At 39.5% G+C, this 20,683-nt stretch overlaps 2 protein-coding genes across 7 annotated transcripts in view; one reads left to right on the top strand and one right to left on the bottom strand.

Moving 5' to 3' along the window:
* Window positions 1-282: 282 nt before the first annotated feature.
* LOC124464930 lies at window positions 283-5,005 on the top strand. Its single transcript, XM_047016862.1, has 3 exons — window positions 283-494; window positions 1,374-1,513; window positions 1,770-5,005. The coding sequence occupies exon 3, from the start codon at window positions 1,772-1,774 to the stop codon at window positions 3,338-3,340; it is 1,569 nt and encodes a 522-aa protein (XP_046872818.1). The 5' UTR covers window positions 283-494; window positions 1,374-1,513; window positions 1,770-1,771; the 3' UTR covers window positions 3,341-5,005.
* Window positions 5,006-8,719: 3,714 nt separating this feature from the next.
* The window catches only part of col12a1a (collagen, type XII, alpha 1a), a 55,432-nt gene continuing 43,468 nt past the window's right edge, over window positions 8,720-20,683 (bottom strand). For 5 of the 6 annotated variants that reach the window (XM_047045452.1, XM_047045445.1, XM_047045488.1 and 2 more), the window contains 15 exons: window positions 18,789-18,947; window positions 18,402-18,479; window positions 17,274-17,360; window positions 16,722-16,775; window positions 16,128-16,223; window positions 15,608-15,661; window positions 14,508-14,561; window positions 14,047-14,100; window positions 13,511-13,582; window positions 13,207-13,242; window positions 13,040-13,106; window positions 12,752-12,934; window positions 12,224-12,301; window positions 10,901-11,071; window positions 8,720-9,613 (listed from right to left, as the gene is read on the bottom strand). In XM_047045452.1, the coding sequence (XP_046901408.1) occupies window positions 9,459-9,613; window positions 10,901-11,071; window positions 12,224-12,301; window positions 12,752-12,934; window positions 13,040-13,106; window positions 13,207-13,242; window positions 13,511-13,582; window positions 14,047-14,100; window positions 14,508-14,561; window positions 15,608-15,661; window positions 16,128-16,223; window positions 16,722-16,775; window positions 17,274-17,360; window positions 18,402-18,479; window positions 18,789-18,947 (1,398 nt within the window). In that variant the 3' untranslated portion in view covers window positions 8,720-9,458. Of the gene's footprint in view, window positions 10,538-10,900; window positions 11,072-12,223; window positions 12,302-12,751; window positions 12,935-13,039; window positions 13,107-13,206; window positions 13,243-13,510; window positions 13,583-14,046; window positions 14,101-14,507; window positions 14,562-15,607; window positions 15,662-16,127; window positions 16,224-16,721; window positions 16,776-17,273; window positions 17,361-18,401; window positions 18,480-18,788; window positions 18,948-20,683 lie in introns of all 6 variants that reach the window. The other variant, XM_047045461.1, reaches the window with a different exon arrangement.

Here is a 20,683-nt window from a genome sequence, read left to right as displayed (position 1 = left end):
GAGAAAGTAAGTAATTACGATAACTCTGATATGCTGAGGTTAAACACAACAATATTTCACACAACAAAACATTACAGAAAACACAACATTTAAAAAAATGTAAGACATGAACACAGCAATATCCACCAATAAGAGGACTGGAGCTGGTGTCTGAACCATATCTCATATATTTGTGTTTTGGCCGTTCATTCAAACCAAATGAGAATGTTATCAGTCCTGCCCTTTTATAATTTTTCCATACATGGCAAACCTCTTTGTCCGCAACTCCACCTGCTCTTTTAAAGATTAGAATCACTGGCTGGTAAGAAGGTATGGCCAATCAGCTTCCTATAATTGACTGGTTCTGTCCTGTCGAGCTCAGAGATCAGAGGCTTCCACCGAGACTCCAACAAAGTCCAGACTGTCGTCAAAGACTGCGATCACGTCCAAAAACCATCCAGCAGCCTGCTGACCAACCAGATATCAGACCGACCCTCTTCAGTCTCCAGCTTCAGGTCTGTCCATTTTTTTTGTCTATATTTTCTTCACTGCATTGCAGGCATTAACAGACTTAAGACCATGTTTGTATTAATTCAACAATTTATTTGCATTTCTATTATTTTTTTACATTTGCATTACATATTCTGTATCAGTCACAGCAACTGTTTTTCTATGGGTTTTGTATTATTTTTTGCAAAAAATATCTGCAAATTCATCTATATCTAAGGCCTTTGCCCTCCTTGACTCAATACTTAATACACCTAAATTGCTTAATCTGTCATCTGACATTGTGGACCTGAGATACGCTTTCACCAGCTTTTGTGCAGAAAAACTCAGTTCACAAGAAGTGGACTGGAGGGTCTCTGCATGCCACTCTGTATTTTCCTTTTCTAAAATGATTGCCCCAAGTCTTCAACATTTGATTCATACTAGCAAATGGAAACAGGGACACACATCACTTGTAGGGTGTAAGGAAGTGATAAAAACAACAGTATATATATTTAAAAAAACATATCAGAGATTGTGCAGGAGAGTTAAGAAACCCGTAGGGGCTTATAGTAAAAATCTCCCCTCTAGGATTTACAATTTATCCTAATACTATGGATATTTCTTTCCTCAACATAATGAAATACAATCATCAATGAAACAAACATAAACACACAAACACATGCTGTGTTCAGTTCTTTTAAATCAGGGATTAAAATTGTTCTGCTTGCATTTTAATTCAAGTTTAATTCAAGACCATTTATTCATATCTTGCACTGCACTGTAATTTTTATTCTCCTGTTTAATCTATTTTGTTCTATCTTAGATTCATTTGATCTTCTTTTTTTTCTATTCTTTCAAATCCTTTTTTAATGTGTCTTTTTATATTGCCTTCGTCACAATCCCAGGTAGATCCCAGAAAGGGAAGAGGACCCAGACGCAGAGTACAAGGTGTTGAGTTTTATTTCCACAAAAGGACAAGTAAAAAAAATCGTAGTCAAACAGAAACTCTGCAGAAGCAACAAGCCTCTGCATCGTCCATTATCAGGTGATATTTTACACCTCGTTGGGCATTATCCCTCACATACTAGATGCTTGTACTGCTGCTTCTGCTTTTACTCCTACTAAATTATGCTACTTATACTAGTAGTACTAGTAGTAGTACTTCTGCATGTCTAGTTTTTAACATGCTAACAAAATAAGAAAGGTAAATTAATAATTCTTGAATAAATGTGTCTACATTTGAGTAGTAGTAATAAATAAGTAATTAACATGCTTGTGCTTGTCATGTTGTGTGTTGGCAGTCATGGCGTCTCCTGGTCTGCAGTTCCTGATGATATCGTCCTTCCTTCTCTCCATTGTGAGCGTCTCTACGGACCCCGACAAGGACAAAGTCAGTACGGAGACAAAGAAAGTCATACTCGTGGAAAAGGTTAAAGCATTGGGCAAGTATATTGTCAAAAACATTGACGCATTCAGAACATCGGTCACCCCTTTTCTGTCACTGATACCAGTGTGGGGGCCACTGACAAGTGCTATTCTCAATATAGCAGTACAGGGAGCAGGACTAACCATTAAAGAATTAATCAAAAAAGAAATAAAGAATGAGTTTGAGAGTCTTCAGTCTCAGCTTGCTGGAAATCAAGTAGAGCACAAATGGGACACCTGGGCAAGTGGTGCCTACCACAAGCCAGAGATGCAAATTGAGTTAGCCTGGACTAATTATCAAAATCTAATTGGTGGTCTTTTTGAAGAAACAGACAAAAATAAGAAGAAGGCGCTTACAGATGTTTTTTTTGACAGCTATAAAAGGGACTCCACTTCAAAATTGCACTTCTACCTGACAAAAGAAGGAACAACTTTATCTGAAAACCTCGCAACTGTGCTGGCTACTAAGCTTAAATGTCATGAAAAGGATATCAGAGAATATACCGTGTTCATTAGTTCACTTTTCTACAAGGGGAATTATATGAATCAATTATACGACGAACATAAGAATACAAAGTCTAAAATCTCCATTGACAAGTTATCTAAACAGGCATACGAGTCTGCATTAGCTATGTTCCAAATGCACAAGAACTGCATTTTTAACAATATTGACTACATTATAAAAGAAGTTGAGGAGCTTATTGATCATAAGTTAAAACGTCAAGAACAAGCAAATAAAGTCAGGTATTTCTTGGAGGAGACGTACAACAGGTTTGACTGGATGGTTGTTGCATTTATAACGAAAAGTTCCCAACATAAAATAATTGAAACATTGAACAAACATTTAGTGTCAAGATTTACTGAGGTGACAAAAGATGGAGTAAGCGTGGCTGTAGCCAGACAGGTGAAGGGGACTCACACAAAGGCAGGTGAAGTTAAAGAAGCAATCAAAAAGTGTGTTGAAAAGTCAGTTCTATGTTATAAGGTACCAGAGACACTGGAGCATTGTGAGGAATATGTGGAAACACTTCTTGTGTCTCAGACATACACAGTAGTGCACACCTTTACAAGAAAAGCTCATGACAGCCACCAAGCAATAGAAGCACCAGATGACATCCCTGATGCAGATGAATACCCAGTTGACTCTGAATCTGATGGAACTGATAATACCACTCCTTACATTTATACAGGGCAGTGTTTTAAATCTCCAGGTGTGAAGGGTGGCAAATCTGTTGTTCTGATTAAAAGTGACGAAGAGATTATGACTAAAAATCCCTGCTCAAAACTGGACTGTGGCACTGACGAAAGAGGCAAATGTGTTAGTACCGAAAACATTTTTGTAGCAATGTGTAAGTGCAAGTACCCGTACTTTGGCGAGCACTGTAAAGAGAGCTTAGAAAATCTAGAGAAAGAAGTCTTTGAGGAAACGACCACATTGCCGAAATAAGACAAAGTCACCAGACTGTAAGAAGGTCTGACTTCTAATGCAGCCTGGGGTCAACACATTTCATTAAACAAGTGTATTGTTTTAAACAGACACTGACACTCCTACATTTTAAATGCTCTTGTTTGCCGGCTTAGCTAGCCTGATATTCAGACTGTGTGTTTACTTTCCCCTCTGTTACTCCGCATTACATTTCCTACTTGTTAGCATTTTTCTACGGAACCCTAAAGTCCTAATCGTGCACAAAATATATTATCATGTTGCACAAGTTCTTATCTTGTATCCAATTCAATTCAAAAAGGCTTTATTGGCATGGGAAACAGACGTTTACATTGCCAAAGCAAACGTGAAATAAAAACAATAAAAATAAATAAATAAACAAACAGAAGAATTATGATTTTGCTGTTTGAAATGTATGTATTCAGATGAGTAAAAAAAAAACATATCTCAAGATAATGTTTTGCAAAAACGGTCCTAATTTCTGCACGCAAGATCAATAACTTGGATCCATATCTTTTTCAAGCTTGTTAGAATAAATATCTTAAGATAATATGCTGTACACGACTCGTTAACACAAGAAAAAAAAGTGCCTCTGTACTTTCCTGTGGGAGGAGGTTTCATGTTTTGTTTCAATAGTCAGTGAGTGCTCTGATGTATTTTTCAGTCGGCACTGAGGACAGGTTACACTTAGCTTACCAAGTTCACAGAATGTGATTATTTTGTTAATGCAAAGATACTTTAAGCAATAGGATATAACTATCTACATAACACAAGGCTTCATCTCACATATCAGTGAGAGAGTCAGTCAGAAGATCTGTTTCATCTCTGTGAGTCCAATCAGGACGTGTTTAGCCTAGCTTAGCACAGATACTGGAGGCAAGGGGAAACTGCTAGCCTACCTCCACCAATATATATATATATATTTTAATTGCTGCAGCTGTAATCACGACCAACCACCCTGGAACAATCCGTTTCCTGTAAACTCAACAAGGACTTTGCCTTTGACATTAAACTGGGTGAAACGGTCACATTAACCCTGACTGTGATCTCCTTTCATTTTGGAGGAACATCATCTTAACATTATTCCTGTCGAACAAACAAAACTGAGTGTCAGAGTTCAGGTTATTTTCATAAAATGTACTGACTTTTCTGATAGCTAGCTTAGGGTTGGTATTTCTGAGTGCAGCAACATAGAATGTAAATACTTCAGAATAACATTGTAAAATGTTCCTCTGATGTACAAGTGTGAGTAAGAACCTCAGCTCTTTGACTTTAATACACATCTTGAAACACATGTCTTTATATGCTCCTGTAGGGACAGTTTACAGAATCATTAGCTGTAAGTTATTATATCATCAGTTGCTAGGCAGAGTTGAGCCTCTGCCTAGAGACAGGAGGGATTCAATTTCATTTTTAAGGTCATGTAGAAAATGAATTACAGCCGAGAAAATGGAAATGTGAGACAAAAAGAAATGTCCAACACCTGAACACAATGTGCAGAAATCTGTGGATAGAATGAGTGAAAATGTAAAAATGACAGTGATATTTGATGTTACATTATTTAAAGCCTTCTGTGTGACCTGACCTGATCTGATCACCTCCTGCCTGTCAATGAAATCAAACTGGATAAAGTTTAAACCAATGAGTTGCTTTTCCTGCTTCAAGCTTCTGTCCTGATTTCTAAGTTGCTAAAATGAATAAAAATGATGTTTCATTGTCATTAGTGTGTCGTGCTTATGTGCATGATCAAAAGGTAGCTGAATTTAAAAAATATATAATCATAATAATAATAATAATAAACATAGCTGCATGCAGCAATAGCAGGTTCCTCCTCAACATTGAAAACCATTTCAAAATTGACTTGACACAGACATGTATTTCCAAACATTCCATAGTCCCAAACTAGCAAAACTACATATGTGGCCTACACATACATACCAAATTTTAAGTCAATTGGAGTCATGGTTCATAGTAGATATTGTACGTTTTTCAAAATGTTCACCGTACATGGTGGGCTAATCCGTGTACGGTCCGTGTACGTGAGTTTAATTCCTTATGCCATCAAAACGGAACAAGCAGGAATTATTACCAATTATTTGTTTGTAAACATTGGGGATGTGCGCGCAGTATGGTGTCAGAAAACCAGGAAAAGGTGACCTTTATAAAGGCTAGAGAATTACACAGATTATACAAATAGTTGGATTTAAAAAGAAAAAGGTTAAAAAGGTTGAGGAGGACAGCCGAGAGAAAGCGATTCCCCATTGATCTGTCACATCAGAATTTTGATTTGGGTCACAAAAGTCTCGAAATTTGAGTGAGAATGTCGCCCGGTACACCGCATTGTCTTTGGCGGCAGCCATGTCTTCACGTCATTTCACAAAGTTCATAATTTTACAGTTTTACAGTCAATTCGACACCAAAAAAGTGAAGCAGGGCAGCTTTCAAGAGATATGGGAATTCTACCTTTAGCCAGCTGGTCCAATTATTTTTGTGATAATGGCAATCTGAGTGATACTGCGTCCCCATTACACTGTTTTGACGTTAGCCTGTCAGACTCGGGTCGCTCACTGGCAGTGTGCACACTGCACAATGTTGTATTTCACTCAATTCTAAACCAAAAACGTCAGGGAGGACTGCCTTTTGTAGATATGAGCCTGCTGAAGATAGCCAGCATCTCGGATTTCTTTAACCAAGCCTGTTTCATTCATCATTTGCCTGAGATTTGACCATTCTTGCTCTGATTTATCCCATAGAGTCCAATTACTGTAATTCTATTTGTATTGGCATTATTTGGTTCATGCTAATAGACTGTTCAGTTTCCCATCTTCCTTTAAACCCTAGGGGAATTCGTTTTGGTTGTTTGGCCAATATTTAACTCCCTACAATACCAACAAAATGCTTTTCTTCAGCTTAAAAGGAGTAACTAAATATCCTAATTTATGACTTTATTTACATAATTTGTCATATTGGGGTTATAGAAGTTAAGTTAAAGTTACTTCTGAAAGAAATCATCGCTTAATGTGGAAACATTCTAGCGTTTGAGCAGTTTTATTATATTTTGTTGTTTTTGTGAGAAAGCAGCATATGTGTTTACAAAGAATGCAATCCTCAAAGATCTGACCCATCCAAAAGTGCAGCCATTACACAGTTTTATGAAAATATACGGATTTTCCACATGCATGTTTTCATGGTAATTTTTATGTGTAATTTCCCTCATGGGCCTTGATTCCAACAGCTTCTCATACTAACGTTTTCATAGCCCTCTTAAAAATCAAAAGTCCTATAAAGGTTTACTCCTATAAAGGTTTACTTCTCAATCTCATTTAATGCCTTTGCAATGCAGTCTAAGTTTCAGTCATGGGCTGTCCAATACCCATGCATGGTCCAATTCTTTTGTCATAATAGCGTTAAATCAAGCGACACACTAAGCACTTATAAATCAGGCTAGTTGATGAATGGCACAGAGTTGTAAATGTTTAACAAAGCTACAAAGAAAGAAGTCTCAAACTGTCTGAACTTTAACTCTGCGCCGCCATCCTACAATAAATCCGAAACTTGTGGGAACAACTGTGGTGATGTTTCTTTCCCTTTGAACCTGCATTCTCCAAGTGTTTTAACTTACAAGAGTGTGTGATACTAAGTCTGAAGGACTGATATGACTAATTGGTACCATCATGTCTTAACAGTTAACAAAGCTTTTTAAGCTTTTTTGCATTCTGATCACTTCCGTAGATATCTACACGAAAATAATATGCTACTTCAAAACTCCATTGTGAAAAAATATGATTATTGACAACCAACTTCAATAAGTTTTACACAAACAAAATTGCAGCAAGATGACAACAAATGCAATGATGTCCATGTACAGTGACAACGTATATCTAAAGAACAAAGCCAGACAATGATGATGTTCCACTGCCACATTCTTGTATGTTATCAGTATAACGACCCACATTGTGCTGTAGAAATTAGACGTAATAGCAGGTCCGAATCAAGTGACATCGAGAAAGAACTCAGCCTGACATGGAGAGGAGAGGACAACTAAAGCTGAAATAGGGAGCCAGTGTAGATTGATCATAACCACAGTCTCTGGAACTTAGCCCACTTTAAACACTTGCCACAAAGTGATCACATATGCATGTGGAGCTAGGATGACTTTCACAAACCAGCAGACGGTAACCAGACTTCCAGACATGGTGGTTGCAAGGATGGTGCCAGAGACGACTTAGATCTGGCCATGTATACGACTGAGTTTTCTGATCGGTGGGAAAATATAATTGATATGAAATCAACTCAGAAATATGTATTGGTGCTTTGTTGCTTTACCACTCTGGGTTTTGAAATCAGGTCAGGATTCAACTTATTGTAAGTTTTTATAAAGGGAGGTCTGTTGATTAAACACCAATCAGGAAAACTGCTTGCATCCATATCTTTGAGAACAAAAGTACTCAAATAAATGCTTAATATGCTTTTAACAGGCTACACTTCACAACCACCCTTGTATTTTAGCATTTTCTTTCAGTAAGTACTGTAAAGTGACAGTAAACATGTAAACAAATTCAGTATTTCCATTTAGACTTGTGTTACATAAGACTTTCCGATGTCTGAAAGTATTCCTGATTCAGACTTCCAAACTTCATTCCTCCAGTTGTTATCTCTGGCACTCCTTGAGGAATTCCCTTAGCTTTTCCCTTATCATGATCAATGGAAATTGTTTCAATTGTTCCCTACCTTAGAGATTTCATCCAAGAGAAACACATAGAGATTATTTTCCTTTTAATATGTACTTTCTTTTGTACATGTGAAAATGTTTATAAATGGGAATCTACAAAACCTTTAACAGGTTCCATTTGACCTTAAATTGACTTCAGTTGCTTTGAAACAGACATTGGGAGTGGCTATAGCTTAGTGGTTTGCCTGCAGTTCAAGAGGTCCCAGGTTTAATTTCCCACAGTATGTAACTCTGGATAAAAGTGTTGATTAAAACACAGCACATTACAATGTTACAAAAAAACCTTTCTAGCCACCCCCAACTCAGCCTTTGATTAACTCTGTATTGACTAATACTGTATGTCCTTGATTGACAAGACCAGGCTCTCCAAGGCTGAATGTTTGACGAAAAAAAGTTTACTCAGAAGGGATGCAAAGGTTTGGACTCGAAAACGTTGAGTTTACATTACAGTGTGATGTTGAAACATCCAGACTATTCCATATCCCACATTTCCGATCCATGAATGCATGTGCTACTGTTTGAGATATGTATTTTATTTTATGAGTCCAAATACCATGGCTCAATATGTGAGTGATCACGGGACAAACCGCATCCTTGGTAATCATAGATGGAAAGATCACACTGAAAAGACTTGAGATTGAAACTAAAAATACATTTTCAGTAGTTTTATTGAAAAATGCCTCTTCTGTTTCAGAAATAAATAAGAAAATAAGGCTGTGGAATTCACAATGTGCAGTTAAAACATGAGAAAAGCAATTCTATCTCCATAGTCTTGCAAACACATTCCAACTACATTTGGTATTGATACAAAACAACAAGTATATTCAGATGTAATTTTTTTTGGTGTGTTTGTTTTAAAATCACTACATATACAACACAGACATGCAATTTAACCTTTGGTAAAAACAAATAACAGAAAAAAAATATGTTTGATAAATCTGAATGATTAAATTGAAGCCACATGTTTAGGAGGTCTGATTGAAGATTAAATCAATGGGCCATTTACTAATAAGGAATGTGTCAGACTATGTATTTTCAATAAAACAATGGGACAACTTTAAATTGGCAAATTACATGACAAACATGAATATTCTGGATGGGTACAAAGAGATGGATGTACTTCATACAAACAAATTTGATGGTTTTCACATGATTGCTGCAGTTATATTACAAGCAGAGACACTAAAGAGAACAGACAGCAAGCACACAGGTTTGTAATGAAATGATATCTAGACTTCTGTAATCATCTAAATTTAAATCACTTTTGCATAAATGTTTTGTGTGTCCAAGCCAAGGGTATCAAACCCATATATTTCCTTCAGAATGTCACTTAATACTTGCACATGTTGTGTAATAATCAAAATAATTTCAACTCTTTGTTGCTCTTTCTTATGATATCATCCTCTTGGTTTTGTCTCTTGATAGTGATCTCTTTCCTCGCTGGTTTTGTGTGTAACCGGGTGATTGAATTGCCTCAAACTCTTCAGATGGCTCCTCGGGTATAGAGACTACCATGGTATCAGGGTCAGGCTGGTAGCGGCCGGCTAGAAAATATTGATTTGGCTAATCAAAAAGGACCCCAGTCTACACACTTGCATGCACATAAACTATTTTCAATCAGTTAAACTGCAATGGTGTGAACTTCCATAGGTGATTTGGTATTGGTGTACACATACATTTGTACTCGTACTGTATGTAAACATTTGTTTAAAAATATACAATTTCTGAAAATGTTGTATGTGACAATGCCATTTCCAAACATACATATATTGGACTGGTCCTTTTGGTAGTCCTAAAATCATTTGAGGTGTTAGACAATAAACACACAGTTGACAAATGAAATAATATCATATATAAAAAAAGAAATAGTAGGAAAAAGAACACAGCATAGATGTGGCAATCATACAAACGACATGATTAAATGTACAAATGGCACATGCTTCAGTTTGCAGAGGAGCTGTGTAAATCACTTAAGGCATTGTAAAAACAGAGGTTATGCTGGCAGTCAGTAAGCAGAGGGTTAAGGCACAAGCTCAATACAGATGTTAACCAATTTTTAGTGAATTGTTGTGGTACAAACATCATTTACAAGGCACAATTAGTTTATTTACAGATAACACATCTACATTAACATGTTAACACTGTTGTTCTCCGTTATAAAATCCACTTTGTTAGTAGTTTGTTGGTGTTTTTTACATGCTCCTTGGCTTGTAGAGAAGCTTTCTCTTTCTCTGTATTCTCCGGGGTTTGGGTAAAGATGCAAACAGGCCAGTTGGGTTGCCATCACTGCAGCGTTTCTGATAGTAGCTGTAAGGTGTTGTTAGTGCCAGTCCTCTCCTTGCTTTTGTTTTGTTTTAGCTACGTCCATGGTGGTTATCCTTACACGCTCTTTAACTGAGCTAATATCTCAGAAACAGGACCTCAAAGTGTAAGCAGCGCAGATGGCTTAAAAGTTTACTATGCCGAACCTGAAAACAGTTCAAAGAGGATGTTAGTTTTTTTTTTTTTTTTACATATCTGTGGAGAAATGTTATTTGCATCCTTGATACATGAGTGCTTTCCATGCAAGTTAAGATTGCTTGCAACATCAGAAATATTGAGACCTTGGAATTGATGTTGTGTCCAGAAGAGATCTGTTAATTACTTTCCAAATATTTGAGGCAGTGTCAAGGTGATTATAGAAATGCACAGCACAAACCAATGGGATGAAGAATCAGGAATGACTCACAGAAAGTTTATATATTTACATTATGAGATCTCAATGAATCAAACTCAGTAGATGTTGTGCACAAAGGTCTGCGATCTGTACATTTACACAGTGGCCATCCTACCTGGGTAGCCTTGTCCATTGTAAGGAATTCCAACACACTGGGATGAGTCACAGTACCCAGGGGGCCCAGGTGGTCCCCTCACTCCGGAAGCGCCCTGGCGACCCGGAGAGCCACGAGGCCCAGTAGAGCCTGTGGGACCTGGGGGACCTGTCCTTGACTCGCCTGGTGGCCCTGGGAGTGGAGGGAGAGATACGGGGAGTTACATACCCGCAACTTCGCGGAACCTAAAGCCACTGACATCACCCTCAGATCTAAACTGGAAGTGGAAAGGGAGAACATCGGTTTCCACAACTGTAAATTAAATATTTAGACATCTCAATTAAAAGTCAGTAAAAAAAAAAGTCATGAGTGCTCTGGAGTTACCCCCTGCCCCAGTCTGTCTAGACGGTACAAACCGACTATGGAATTTTCCCCCACACACATTCTCCCTCTCTCACACACTCTGGGTTCCTTAAGTGAGCCCATGTGTTGTCAACGAGTCCAGAAAAGAAAGCTCATTGTCTAACAATCTGATTCACCCACTCTAAAATGACTCATCATTGCTTGCTTCCTCCTACTGGGGTTCAGTTGCGTCTCACTTCATTCACAGAAACAATCTTGGTGGTGTGCAAGTAAGGTGGGGAGCGTTAGAGATCAATGGGGTGTCTGATATTTTCCATAAGCCCCCATCTACCCCTTTGTGAGGGAAATGCTTTTGCAGTGAGCTTTTTGAGACAACATGCTGAATGTCAATTACGGTCTGACAGCATCTTCCGTGACAACCAAGTTCAACCATCTTGATGTGCCATTATCATTTTGTTATGTTAAATACATTTAATTCAACATACAATTGTCAATCATATGTTGTTTGATTGCGTTTGGGTTCATCATAAACATCGCAAAAGTTTTTTAACACAACTGTGGAGATCCATTTAATGTGAACGTTTTTAGAAAGGAGAATGTTTTCCTGGGATAATACTTTTTGAACATTCACTCAGAATTTATGAAGTGCTGCTGCCCAACTGGTCCTGGCGACAAAGCCTCCTTTTTGGTATTGGTCATTTTAAGAGGACTGGCTGTAGTTGATCCAGTCACAAGTCTAAGAAGCTTTATAAAATGGCTGCTGCTATGAAACTGCTTAGAACGTGCTGGAAGTGAACACAGCGAAACCAACATACTGTTTCCAGCTGTCTCTGTTGATAGACGCTGCTTTACAGTAAGCTGTCAGGACAAATCTTATGTACACCCCATTGTGAAGGTACAATTCAGATGGGTACTCACAGATGGGAAACAGGAACAGTGTGTGACTGAACATGAAACAGTGGAGGACAGCCAATGTCTTACCAGGTGGGCCACTGAGTCCTCTTTGTCCTCGGGTTGAAGTGCCAGGACTGCCTCTCTCACCTTTCTCTCCTTGCAAACCTATGTCATGACCCAAAATGAGAGACAGTAAGTGTTCTGTACTGGAAGCCATCTGGAGAGAGAGGCAGGACCAGTCCAATTGAGTTTCTTTTTAAAAACCACAAATAACCTTGTTTGAAATAGTTTTTCAGGGGGGTATGGACCATATTTTCAAAGAAAAAGCATTATAGTGAATCACCCGCTAGCACTTCAAGGCCATATTTGCATATTGAGTGGGAACATGTCATTTCCTCCAATCATGCCATTATTCAATTATATCATTTCAATTCAAATTTCACCCAGCTGACCCCAATGAAACTCAACCCACTGAAGAAAACAAGAGTGTCATATAAGTCAGTGCACAATTTCTTTTCTCTCTACTAGGTTTAAATACACCACAACAATTTCTATGGAAAGAAAGTAAAGAAAACAATAACAGCAATCCAACAAACAAGGAGGGCAGAAATGCACCTCTCTCTCCTGGGTTTCCTGGTAAACCGGGGTTTCCAGGGAAACCGCTGCGACCGGGCTGGCCGGACTCTCCACGAGATCCATGGTTACCAGGTGGCCCAGGGGGTCCAGTAGGGCCTGGCTTGTTGCTATGGTAACCCGTGGGGATTTGGTTGAGCATCATATCAATCCTGCTCATCTGGCCTGCAGGGATAGACAACAAGTAAGGATGTAGTGAATGGTGAGTATGTCCAAATATAAGGGGACAAGCCTACAGTGCATTTTTGGATTCAGAAGATTTATACTCACTGTTCACCAATTGTTCACAAACTTGTCTGGCAATGGAACGCATCATGTTTTGTGAGGCAAAGTCTCCCTAAAATGAAAATAACAAAAATATTTGGGTCAGAAAAGGTGCATTGTTCGGCATTCGCTGGAAAACAACAAAGCCGTAATATAATATAAATTAATGATACCTTCTCTCCTTTTTCTCCTTTCTGGCCAAGTGGTCCCTGTGAAAGAGAATATTTGTTTTGGATTGAGGCGCTGAGCAATTTTAGGCTTTCAACAGTACAGAATATAAATTCTAATTGGCTTAACTTTCAATATAATTGGACCTATTCATGAGGGAATGTCCCTAATTTTGTATTCCATCCTCCCCCCCCCAAAAAAAGATCTGAACCCAGTTTCTAACGGTGTCCTACAGATAGACTCCCTTCATGACCGTGATAGTATCAAGTTATCCCCGCTAGCATGGATTTGATTTTTGGTTATACGTACAGGGTTTCCTGTATCTCCAGGTTTTCCAGGCTTTCCAGTGATTCCTTGCACTCCAGGATTTCCTGGGTTTCCCTGGAAAGATGAAAAGACAGGATGCATGAAGTTATTGTTAGTTATTGTTAGGTCTGCAGAAGAAACTTCAAACTTCCTCATCAAGTGCCAAAAACACTTAAGTGGGGTGAAAAGCACATGGGCATGGGAAACATGCAGTCTGGGACACATGCTGTCTGTTCTAATTACCCTTCTAGTCCTATTGCTAACATACATGTGAATGTAGAATTGACACTGCCTACTGGAAGCATAGAGGATCAAGCAGACAGTCTCTTAACCACAGTAGAAAATAATAGATGCAGGCTTCATTCTCATTAAAAAGACTGGCTGCACGACAAAATCAGACTTCTGCTTCACGTGTATTCAGAGAATGTTCTGGAGCCAGAGGGGTCATTGTTTTACATTAATCAGAAATGAGAGCGTGCTTGCTCATACTCAAAGAACATGTGAAAACACGCACAGACAGACACACAAATAACACAAACCATTGGTCCTGATGGGCCTCTGGGTCCGGTTGAACCCTCCTTCCCTGGCAAGCCCTGTATGGGGAAGAGCACACACACATTAATGAGTGACAACACACCTGGGATTTGTGATGATCTTAATAAGTTACCATTTAGATGCAATACATTTAGACTGTTAACCTTGTAATAGTATTGTGTTAACCCTATCACCTCATGGCTGTTTAAATTAGTGACTGTATTTTCATTCAGCGGTGCTGAAAAGTTAACTAGAGAAAGGCCAATAAGTCGACGAATTCCAGTTGGAGTCCATTGAATTTGTATGATGTAAGTGATGACATGCATTACATGAAGACCACCCAAAAGTCAAGCAGCACACACGTTTTTGAGTAGGTGATCACATGCAACCAAGTGGTTAAGGAGGTGTTTGCTGGATTTTATGGCATGTCAACACATGCATGAGCAGACCAGAAAGCAGATCTTACCCTTGCTCCAGCTGGTCCTATAGGACCAACAGGGCCGGCAGGTCCAGTAGGACCCTGAGAGAAACAGATATACTCAATCAATCTCTGATGATCAGCAATAACACTTTACCCAAATCCCTCCAATTACCAGAAATGTGTATATTGCCGGAGAGCAATATCGTTTTTTCCAAGTAATACCCCATCTCTAGTTTCACAGTGATTTAGAGAGAACATGATGGGTATACCAGATGGTTTTGTACTAGAAAACAAAGATGGGTCTCTTCTTGACCGTTGGAAAGCATGTTGCTTACAGGAACATTTGACAGGCCAAGGTTACTATAATAAACTTGACTGGTTGAACACACTCGATAAGATTATTCTGATTAGTAGTCAAAAATGATCATTCCTTCCACAGACTGATTCAGGAACAACATCTGCTTCACAGAAACAATTGATGAAATCCCCTCAATTTTCATGGTAGATACTGTGCAGATGTGTTCACAGCCAAGGGATGTCGATAGTAGGTGCTTTTAATCCATTCACAAAAGACACACAAGTTGCAGATAGGGAAGACATTTGAGATATACATCTAGCTTTGAATGTTTAACCCATTGTCTTCCAACATTGTTCTTGCAGTCCTGGCACTGCAATCCAACAATCACTGAGGGTCATATGCTTGAGAACAATTGAACAATGTCCCAAATCCACATACCTTGAAGACCAACAACATCAACATGAGAGATATCTCTTTAAAATCCTCTTTTTAAACATCCACTTTCAATCCAGTTCGTGGCATCCAAGTCAATCATCAACCAGTCAACAGAATCTTAATTTAAGGCCATGACAACAACTTCCTCACAGCTGCAGAACATGAATTGAATCCTCGGTTTCATGAGTTGAAGTCTACACCGCCAACCCTCTGGTGTCTGTCAGTCACCAGTTGGTTTGAATGTTTGGGCTTGCCTGGGGGGGGGGGGGGGGGGGGGGGGTCTCTGTTCTACCTCCCACTTTGAGGTTGAGGTTTTCAACATTGCAGTAGCAAGGTTCCCTGCCGTGGTCTTTGGCGATCTCTGGTTTCCTCGAGCTAAACCACAGCTAATGAAAAAGAGAGTTGTACTCACTTGTAGCCCAGTCAGGCCTGGGTCTCCGGGTTCTCCCTTTGGTCCGGGGCGGCCCTGAGAAGAAGCAAAGGAAGAACGAGGCAAGACAGGATTGATTTGGAAGCTGAACAAAAAAAAAAAGTTGTAAAACTACAGCTGCACTGGTTTTTCTCAAGCTTGCTCACCCTGTCACTAACATTGAATTTACACCCATTTTCTGAGAGGATGTCTAGGAGGAAGAACAAGCCTCCACTGCCTGGCTTGAATAAATAAGGTTCCCCTAACTCGCATTGACTGAGGGAGTAAATCATACTCATACGAGTGAATGTCGGAGATGAGGCTTGGCGAACCCCCACGCACAGTAAATCCCCATCCACATAACCGCTAATGAAGTATGAGCTGCAATGAATGCCACTGCAGTGAATGCAACCATCGCCGAATGTAACTTTCACGGACGCTTGGTTGTTTCTCACCGCTGGATATCTGTTGTCCTTATCTTGGAGCAGAGTATGTGGGTGTTTGGACTGTACATATGACTTACTGGTTCTCCAGGCAGCGACAATCCATTGGGTCCTTGTGGACCTGGGGGTCCTAATGGGCCAGGAAGGCCTTGTTCACCACGTGGTCCCATTGAACCCTACAGTGAAACCCAGTCACAGCAAACCATCAGTTATATTGTCCCATAGTCAGACTTTAGTTCTCTCAATACTGTATCTCCCTAAAGACTTCTTCCATACAGTGTTTGTGGTGTCAAGATAATGTGCCAGAGCAGCCGGACATGGCTGTTGAGAAATGTGTTGCAGCTTAGCTGCTTCGACGCAGGTCCCCTTAAATCAAGTTTAGAAATAATAAACGGTGTGCTTGATAAGTGAATTCAGATGTGCAATATATTTTGTCTGACGATGTATACTGTCCTGAACCTGTAGTAGCATTAATGTTGTTTTAACTACAACTACAGAATCATTACTTATGCTGGGCCTCCAACAAGATGGTGTTCTAAAAAGCCGGATGTTGGATTAAGAAACATATAATACACTGTACTACATATAACACTTTACTCGAAAAATCAAAATCAAATTTGCCATGGATAAACAGCTTGAAACGTATTAAGAAAATACTTTAAATCTCAACTTACAACAGGGCCGGCCTCTCCTCTCTCTCCTCGCGTTCCTTTTATACCTGGGCCACCCTGGGACAGTACACAGACACAGACAGGAGAGAGTCAGCACCATCCACACATCAACAGCAGGATTCCAGCACTAAACCCCAAGCCGTCAGGGTTGTTCACAGGGGCTTAGGTTGGCGGAGCATACATACTCCAGACTCCTCTTCAAGGTTTTCTTTTGCATTTTTTCCAAAGGGAATTCATCTTTTGACACATTCCTCTAAGCCAGTGGCTCACACACATCATTGCATCCTATCCAACCCTGCCACTTTCCATGGGAAAAATAAACAGCTACTCATGCAAGTTAACCTGTTAAGTACATCTAATAGCTAATTGGTATCATCATCAACAGGATTATCATGAGAAGCTCTTAGTTGCTGGGGAAAGACTTGCAAGTTGCTGGGGAAAGACTTGCAATCATGTTGGGGCAGACAGAGGTGGAGAGGGCGAAAGAAAGAGTGGGGGTGGAGTTGTCAGTGAGCTGAGGGGAGATGGAAAAGGGATCACGCATAATGTACTTACCGTGGGTCCAGGGGGTCCCTGTGGGCCGATGCTGTCTTGTGCACATGTGCAGGAGTGAGGAAGGGCTGGACACTTGGCCTCGTCTCTCTGCAAAGGAGAGAAAAGAGAGTGAGGGACATAAAGGGAGCAGGTCTTAGAGAGAGCAAGACAAAAAATACAATTCTCCAAAATGTTTGTCGACCACAACTTCCATTTTTCCACCAGACATCTCTTGATAATTGTGGGCATGTCTTGGAAGCTAACAAGGAAGTGAATAGAAAGTGGTGGGAGAAAATGAGTGACATGATGTTGGCAACTGATCTTAATGTTGCTTTTAACACTCCTTGAAGAGGAGGAGACACACTGGAAAAACTGCTAGATCCATTATGACATGGGGGTACATATACTTCATGGCAACTAAGAACCCAGATATTTTTGTTGAAATCAGTAAATGACAACCCAAGCTACACAACCTAGTTTTTGTTGGCGTGGTAAATGAATACCAAGCACATTGGATGTTGAGAGTGAGCATGTGTAAGTCTCCACAGTACATTCAATTAATTGCACATAATGCATCCATGTCCAAACAAATAGAAGAACATGATGATTTATCTTCCTACAACATGATAAAAGGGGAGCACTAATCTTGGAAACTGCAATTGAGATATTAGACTAGTTATACTAATATGTAATATTATATTCATTTTTGCCAAGGCAATCATTTAATTTCTATAAACAGGCAATTTCTCAACAAAGCCTCAGACATGACTGCCATAAATACAGTTTGAGTGTATATTTAAAAATGATAAATGAAAAAGTTGAATATCCAGCACGAGTGCATGCAGAAATACAACAATGCTTCTGATACAGCTATACAATAACTGATGACGGTTCAGATACTGGCATTGAATAAAATCTACATTGTGGTTTCCATACAGTCTCTACTGAACAGTGATTCTCAAGCAATATTGCAGTTTTTGGCCAAATGACCAATCGCAGACGAAGAATGGTTTAGCATCGGGAAAAAGCATGACAACTCGTCACAATATAGCATCACAGCTACCGGGTAAAATCTTTTAAGTAAACGCGTTGTTTTATTTCTCAGATATAGCTGTTTCATAGGGTCTGCATCAGAACAACGCTTCTTACCGTTGCAGGCAGGTCGCAGCATTTGTCTCTGCTGGTCCAGCTCAAGCTGCAGACAATATCAAACATCTGGAGCTGAAACTACACAACAGAAGGAATGGAGTCGGACATAGATGTTACACATGGCTTCCATTCAGGCCTGGGAGGCACACATTACTCCACAAACAGGCTAGCACCCACAGAGAGATGAAGCACATAGCAAATAGGCATTCTTTCTTTCACTCCCTCCTTCTTTCACTCCCTTCTAGAAGTGGTTTAAACACAACTTAATTCAGCATCAAGGTTTGAGACAGCATGAAAAAACGATGTGCTTGGTACAAACATCTTTAACAAATCACTTTACGATTTAGCAACACACACCAAGTTATTTTCATGTTGTTTTTTACTTACGGTTGCCGACTCCCTCTTGGAACCCCCTGACTTGGACATTTTTCCCAAAACTTCGTAGCCATCCACTGAGATGTTGTTTGCCTCCTTGATGGGTTTCTCAGCTACCTCTTGGCAGTCGACATTCAGCTTGACTCTCTCAGGGGATATGCTGATGTGCAGCTGGATGGAGAGAGAGTATTATTCAAACGAACACTGTTATCTGCCCCACAACCTAACAACGCTTGGATATCAAGGCTTGGCAAAAGTACTTAAAGAGTTTAATGTCTTTGACAAGTATTTTGAAATTGGGAGAGAAGCCTTGTCTACTGCTATAAGTACAAACTTGAAATTGTCCTTCGATTGAAAGCTGAGGAACCCGGGAACTGCATAGTAAGGGAAACAACTGCATAGTAAGGGAAACAACGACCCTGTTGAACCCATGAAGAAAGAACCTCCTGACATCACCAAACTGATATTTATAAAGATGCTGATACTTTGTTTCACTTAATAACCCCATTAGGGTGAATGCAGTTGCCAGGCTCTGTGGCGTTGTGATAATTACACATTACACCACGTCAGACCATTTTGGTGGTTGGTCCTTTGAATGGAACTATACGTCAGAAGTTTTTCCGGATGAACTGAAAAAAATCCCAACAACTAATGCTCAGCATTTCCATGTATCAGCAAAAGGCAGCATGTACAACAACATACACTGACTAAGTAAGAACATGTCAGTTTTTGAGATTTCCTGTCTGTGAAGGGAATTCTATCATTTGTGGTACGCCATCAAAAGTGCTATGACTTTCCATACTTTTCTGCACAGTCAAACATTTCTGACAAGCAGTCTGACAAGCTTTAGAGCTGACTAGCTACATGACTCTCTATAGAGCCGACCACGGACTAGGACATAGCTCTTGGCAACCTATCACAAAATCACAGATGACTTCCTTGGCTACGAAAAATATCTGGTTGACCACAGGGGGAGGTCTAATGCCCCAGGGATTCTGGCCTGGACATAGATTTCTTACTGCACTTGAGGTCTTACCAAAATAACTTAGATTTTGCAAGTCCAACTTAAAATAACATTCACTGTATTACCTCACTGACCAATATGTTCACCGACTAAAAAAATATATTCTGAAAAACTAATGTAACTGGAGTTCCACCAATGTACTTTCATTATTTTAAGGTCACTTTCCAACATCCATTGTAGTTATGTTGTTAAATATTTAAATGTACACGTGTTTCAAATATAAAAATGCATGAACATAAAACATATTTTGCACTATAGTGCATAATAGAAACATTTCTCACCGAGCTGTAAGTACAGTTCCACACATGATGAAATCAATGAAAATCACAAGAGTCAAGGGAGGTCTTGACTTACACGATGACTTGCCAAGTCAAAATGACCCTAAATGACATCTCCCTTAGACCTCTAGCTTTGAGTTCTCAATGCCCAAATAACCTCTGTTCTCACACAGGCACGCACACACACACGTACACACACACACAATGGTACCGGTAAAGGCAAATGCGACTGAGGTTTGCGTTATATTGATTGAAAGTAAATGAGACTATATATTTCACCTACTTCTCAGATCTATGCAAGATTGCATAGATCACCTCATCTGTGATTTATGCAAGATTATACAGACTAATCTTGGCCATATATCTTAAAACACAACCAAATCCAATTGCACAAAGTTTATGCAGTAAGATAAAGCTCCAATTATAATGTTGCCAAAAACAAATACCATTTCCCCCGCATGATCCAGATTGCTGGCTCCCATGTCCAATCTGGGATGAAAATGCAATATTCTGATCCTGGCTTCTGACAAAAGAGTGGGCGTACTGTTTTCCTAACTCTGGTTCGTCACCAATTCATTTCTGTGGGACTTCCTGTATTGCTGGAA

Source organism: Hypomesus transpacificus, chromosome 3, assembly GCF_021917145.1.
Source record: "Hypomesus transpacificus isolate Combined female chromosome 3, fHypTra1, whole genome shotgun sequence".
NCBI classification, from domain to species: domain Eukaryota; kingdom Metazoa; phylum Chordata; class Actinopteri; order Osmeriformes; family Osmeridae; genus Hypomesus; species Hypomesus transpacificus.
The sequence above is the reverse complement of the archived record's forward strand: the minus strand, read 5'-3'. Positions and strand labels throughout refer to the sequence as shown.

Coding starts and splice junctions, on each gene's coding strand:
- LOC124464930 (XM_047016862.1), top strand. CDS start 1,772: ATGGCGTCTCCTGGTCTGCAGTTCCTGATGATATCGTCCTTCCTTCTC.